We start from the raw sequence: 6,000 nt of genomic DNA, 5'->3' as shown, positions 1-6,000 counted from the left end.
TCATCCTCAAGCTAATTTAGTAGAGAGATCAAATAGAGAGTTGAAAGTTTATTTACGAAATTTTATTGGCAAAGATCCACAATGTTGGGATGAATTAATACCATATTTTATGTTTGAATACAACACTACAGAAAATTCATCAACTGGATATTCTCCCTATGAACTTTTGTATGGAAGAAAAGCTACAATACCAAGCACAATTTATAAAATCAATGATTCAGATTTAAATTATGACGACTATATTTGTTCAATGAAAGATATATTCAAGGATGCTCATGAAACTGCTAGAAACAACCAAAATTCTTGAGGAGGGCAGTTAGTTCCAGTCAGTTCCAGCCAGTTCAAGCCCAGTCCAGTTCCAGATCCTGAAGAAGCCCCAGACCAGCCGGACCCGCCAGCAGCCACCAGTAGCAGAGGCCCCAGTCCAGCCGGACTTAGCGGTGGAGGCCGCAGTCCGCCGGGACTTAGCCGCTGTGAAGAGTCCGCCGGGACTTAGCCGCTGTGAAGAGTCCGCCGGGACTTAGCCGCTGTGAAGAGTCCGCCGGGACTTAGCCGCTGGGAAGAGTCCGCCGGGACTTAGCCGCCGTGGAGTCAACCAGGGACGTAGCAGAGTTCGGGTCTGGCATGGCTCGGCGAAGAGGTCTGGAGGACAAGTCTGGCTTCAACGTAGAGAACTGGTTCGACGAAGATCTCAATGCAAAGTGATGTGATCGTGCGCGTAAAAGTTGAGAGTGTTACCGCAAAAATGTAATCTTTAAAAAGTGTAATATACAAATAAGTGAAGTTTACTAATCTGTTTTGACTCTACAAGTAAATATCACAAAAAAATCCTGAAAGCCTAAACCGCTCGGGCCGTTCAATAGCTGCAAAATTGGTTTTTCCTATTTTTTTTTTCAAATTCATCTGGAAACATCAACTTTATTCGTGTTTATCAAAACTGTTTACGTGGATTTGTAGCAAATAACATCCAGAATAAATTTGCAGAGTAAACATTCTATTACATCAAATCTCTGAAGTGTTACAACATTTAAGTGTAGAGAAAGCTGCAAATTAAAAAAATTCTGTGATTTTTATCCCCTTTTCGTTCTACTACTACTTTATAAAATTTCAGGATGACAAATCAAAAGTCCTGAGTTGGATTTTAATCTTATATTAGTTGTAGAAAAAAATGTTGACAAATTATTGAACATCTTCCCAAATTCTGCTAAGTGACTTAAGTGTATTGTTGAATAAAATGTTGTATTGACGGTGTTCCAATACAACAATTTCCTACGCAAACGGCATGGCCAAATTCTTAAGTGCTCGGATCGGCTTCATTGTTTTTGGGATTTTCTACCCAAAATAGTTTTATACATAATTTTTGATAGGTCATTAGGGTGGTTCCTGCCGCGTAGCTTAAATAATTGTATAAAACTTCAAAATGAGATAAAATCAATTTTTACCGACAGAATTTTTGAAAAACACTCGGGACAGTCCTTTCAACAAGCTCCAGAAAGAATTACCGAGGTTCATTCAAGTTTTATAAAAATAACCTTTAGACATGCCGTGCCAGAAGGACCTTCCCATTGTAGAGTAGCTCGGAGGTCTCAGCGACGGGTTTATATTATTAAAGTCCTTCTCATACACAGACAAAAAATTATGATAATATTACATCTGAGGATGGTGACAGAGCTTGCTTCAAATAAATTTGTAATTTTAAATCAGGATTTGGATAAAATATTCATCAGATTCTGTTGAATTTCTCATCCATTTACACTTTTTTAAGTGAAATTACCTTAAAACGAGGTGATATGCTACCAACCAAATTTTCATCCTTTCAAAATTCAACTTTTCTGTAAAGCATCGTTAAAAAAAATATACACATAATTTTTTGAGTGAAATATAGATGTATAAACCAGACTGCACACTTGACTGATATATTTAATGTAAGTTTTTATAACTTTTGACCGTGTTACCAGGTTTTTGATTTTTTTTCTTTAACGGAGAATTCCTTCAAAAAATGTGTTATATAAGTCATCAAATTTATTAATCTGGCCAAAATTTTGCGAGTTTTGCCAATTACACTTTAAACTTACGAGAAGTCGCGTATTTTGGCTTTTCTTACAAGTATTCATACGAAGTGTGTACAAAGTAAACTCACGCGACTGCTGCTAGATTAAAAGCAGGACCTCGGTAAATTTAATGAAAATAATGTCCGGTGTCTTAACTTTATTCAAATAGGAAAATATTTAAATTAATATAAGTTGTGTAATCAAAATTTCCTTTCATTTGTTAGGTGAATAAAAGGAGTGAGAATAGAGTTAACTGAGTCGGTGGAATAGGAATGTTTTAACAAAATTTCAAGTTTTCAATAGAGCTTAAGCGATCCTAAGCTTAATCGAATGTGTTGTAATAACTGCATGTCAAGTTTCACTCACCTTAAAATTACACACACCCACGAATCTCTCCCGTTCACTCCCGCCGAACCTCACTCTAAACCTCCGTCTAGAGTATCTCCGGCACCTTGGTGTCCCCGCACGTTCCATCGTTGATCAGTATCAGCGACTGCAGCTTCGGATTCGGACTCCTCTGCTGCTGCTGCTGCTGCTGCTGCTGCAGTCCACCGTTCCCCACGGTGCTGCTGCCGTTGCTACTCCCGTTGGCAACGTTGGCTGTCGTTGCCGGTGGCGGTAGTTGAACTTCGAAGGGCGTTTCCAGAACGCCGGACGGGAGTACGATGGTTTCTTGGCTCTGGATCGAGGGGAGCAGGGGTGGGTTTGCGGAGAGGAACGAGGGTGGTCCGATTTCTGAGAGCAGGATTGAGTCGACGGATTGTTTGGTGGTGGAATCGCTGGTGGTGGTGGTTGTGGTTGTGGTGGTGTTGTTCGGGGATCGGGTTGAGATGGCTGCGGCTGAGAGGATTTGTGAGGTTGGGATGAGGGTTTCCTGGACAGTGTCGTTGTTGCCGTTGCAGGTCCGGTGCTCGGACCGGCGGGTGCTGACGGTGCTGCGTCCGCGGGACGGGTCGAAGCAGGGCAGGACCTGTTTGAACTCTTTGCGGAAGTTTTCGTTGAGCCACGCGTACAGGAAGGGGTTGTAGCAGGTCGAGCTCATGGCGGTGAGGTGGGCGATGAAGAAGAGCAGGTTGTAGAAGGGCCACTCGTTGATGTCGGAGTAGAAGTCGTTGCCCATGTTGACGAGGTTCAGGGGGAGCCACGAGATGCCGAAGATGGCGACCATGGCGATTAACATGCGGTTGGTGCGCTTCTTGCGGTCCCGTTCGGCTTCTTCGCGGCGGGTTGTTTTGGAACCGGGTTTGGTGCGGGCTCGGTCGTTGAGTCGGATTGAGACGCACACATAGCAGAACGCCATGATGAGGAAGGGAAGCACAAACTGCAGGATGGAGGTCACGATGGAGAAGACCTTGCGCATGTCTTCGGAGGGCCAGAGTTCCTCACAGTAGAATGTTCGGTTGGCGGGTAGGGTTGTGTTAGGGAGTGTTCCGTTGTTGTCGTCGTGGTGTCGCATGTACAGGCCGTACGGCAGCGTGACCAGCATCGAGAAGATCCAGATGAGGACGATGATGGTGATGCAGGTAGACAGTTTCATCCGCGGGTGGAATGGGTAGATTATTACGAAGAACCTATCTATCGCGATTGAGGTTAGGGTCAGCGTTGATATGTAGACGCTGCAACCTTGTGCGAGCGGAACCGTGTGACAGATAAGCTTGCCAAAGATCCACCGTCCGATGAAGGTGTACGATGGGGTGAAGGGAACCGCCAGCACGCACAACAGAATGTCGGACAGGGCGAGATTCGTGATGAACAAGTTCGTGACGGACTGCATGGCCTTATTCCGGAAGACCACGTAGCAAACCAGCACATTTCCGAAGATCCCCAGTATGAAGATGCTCGAGTACAGCAGACTAAACACTATCCGAACCGTATCGTTTGACCGCATTACGTCGTACTCGTCGTAAGCCACCAACGCCTGGCTCGTACTGTTCCACTCTCCGTCACTAACTCCCTCCCCTACCCCACTCAGCGTAGCGTTCAGCATTTCGATGTCAAACATGGTTCCGGCCATCGTGCTACTTCCAACACTGCTGGCCGTCGTGGCCGACAGTAAACTTGTCGTCCCGCCGACCTTCGGCGATGTCATCGTAATCGCCACCACCATGATTGATCGCCCGTACGGAATCAATTAAACACACACACACACGCTCACTACTTCCTCTTCTTCTTCCCGGTTTCTGTTCCGGCGCGGCTTCCCGCGGCCCTCTAATGACAAACACTGCGTTAATGGTGTCGATAATGATTCCGGCTACACGAGTTGGAGGGGGGAAGCGCTACTATCAACGCCACACTGACGCCGCTGTCAACAGCATCTCTGGCGGGATTTGTACCGAGCACGCAACACTGAACACTTCTTCTTCTTCTTCACTCGTTTTCAAGGAGGGGGTCCCTCCCTTAACCCCTTAGGGTGGCTCAGATTACTCTATAAATATTGTGGCGCACTCTCACATACAGACATTCTTCCCCCGTAACCTAACCTCACTTTCCCACCCTGAACACTTGGTCTTCTTCTTCTTCCGGGTGGCTTGTCGCTGCGCGACGCGGTGATGAAGCAATGGCACGCCAATTACCAACCACAACAACGACGTGACACAAACACACGCACGCACTTGGAAGAGGAACCGCCTCCGGGGGGCCTTCCGCCGACGGTTGTCGGCGCGCAACAGGAACAACCGGGAAAAACGTTATTTTACACAATCACATTTTTCGCTCCTCTTCTTCTTGTTTCCAGCGGTTGTTGTGGTCCATGAGTCTTGTGCAATGTCAAAACCGGGAGTAGTGGCGGCGGAAGCTTCCACGTGGGGAAGGAACGAGAAAGGGGATCGGTGGTGGTTTGCCTCCTTCCACCACGTGTCACACTCGTGTGCGCTGCCAATCAAATAATGGTTAATCGATTTCTCTGGTATCGCGGCATTACTGTGTGCACCCACGCGTTTCTATTATTTTCTTCGGGATCTTTTTTGTCCCGGTTGTTACTGGTTTGGATTTGCTCAGGGTAACAGATGATGGAGTCTTAAACGGATTCCTGCAAAGAGAGAAGGAATGAGATTAAAGGATTAGAAATTTTGAGTATGGTAAAGTTTTTTTGGACAGGTTCTATATGTTCCTAAATATTACTAGGGAAACACGGGAAAATTCTATTTATAGCATTATAAAGCTCAATCAGTTGTAAAATGCAAATTAATAAACTTTTTAATACAATTTATAGAAGCAAAAATCGTTAGAAATTAATATAAACCGTCATTTGAAGTGAACACATGGGACTTGGAAATTTTTGAATGAATTAAAAAAATGCATGGGGTATATCAATTATTCAAAAATCAAGCATTGAAATATATTGTTTGGCAAAATAAGTTTTCTTGGCAAAAATTTGTCCCATAGTTTAGAAAAAAAAACTGTAACAACAAAGGAAATCCTAAAATAATGGCCAAATTATTTTTTTTTAAATATTTAATATCAATAAAATAGCAAAAATTAACATGAGACCGAATTTTGCTCTTCAAATATCGTTGAAGCAACTTTTTTTTTTGCTTTTTTCCGTTATGTGCTAACAAGTTTCAATATTTCAAAATTTCAATAAGGCCGTTGCAAATATTTTTCAAAGTTTATGTCACCCCCCCCCCCCCCTCCTTCAAAATTGGTACGAAAAATCAGGGGGCAAACAAAATATTTTTCCAAGAAACTCCAAAATTTCCATGGAAATAGAAGTCTAATCAACTGAAAACAATCTAAAATGCATTTTTCTGCATTGATTATCATATTTAGCATGTTTGGGCTTGTTTAAAAATGTTTTGAATTTTTATGAAATTCCAATGTACAGCACCGCAAAAATTTTATTTTTCGCAAAAAATAAAATTTTCTTCAATACTTAGATATTTTGGAAACTAATAATGGCAAAACAACTGGACAGGAGTATAATGCATTTTAAAACATTTTTTTCATTAAA

General features: G+C 43.2%; 1 protein-coding gene across 1 annotated transcript in view; it reads right to left on the bottom strand.

Moving 5' to 3' along the window:
• Window positions 1-2,421: 2,421 nt before the first annotated feature.
• The window catches only part of LOC120430333 (prolactin-releasing peptide receptor), a 91,606-nt gene continuing 88,027 nt past the window's right edge, over window positions 2,422-6,000 (bottom strand). The window contains exon 2 of the mRNA XM_052707978.1: window positions 2,422-5,079. Within this exon, the coding sequence (XP_052563938.1) occupies window positions 2,485-4,158 (1,674 nt within the window). The 5' untranslated portion in view covers window positions 4,159-5,079 and the 3' untranslated portion in view covers window positions 2,422-2,484. The remainder of the gene's footprint in view (window positions 5,080-6,000) is intronic.

The sequence above is a fragment of the Culex pipiens genome, chromosome 2, assembly GCF_016801865.2.
Source record: "Culex pipiens pallens isolate TS chromosome 2, TS_CPP_V2, whole genome shotgun sequence".
Lineage (NCBI taxonomy): Eukaryota > Metazoa > Arthropoda > Insecta > Diptera > Culicidae > Culex > Culex pipiens.
This window is presented reverse-complemented; position numbering and strand designations above follow the sequence as displayed.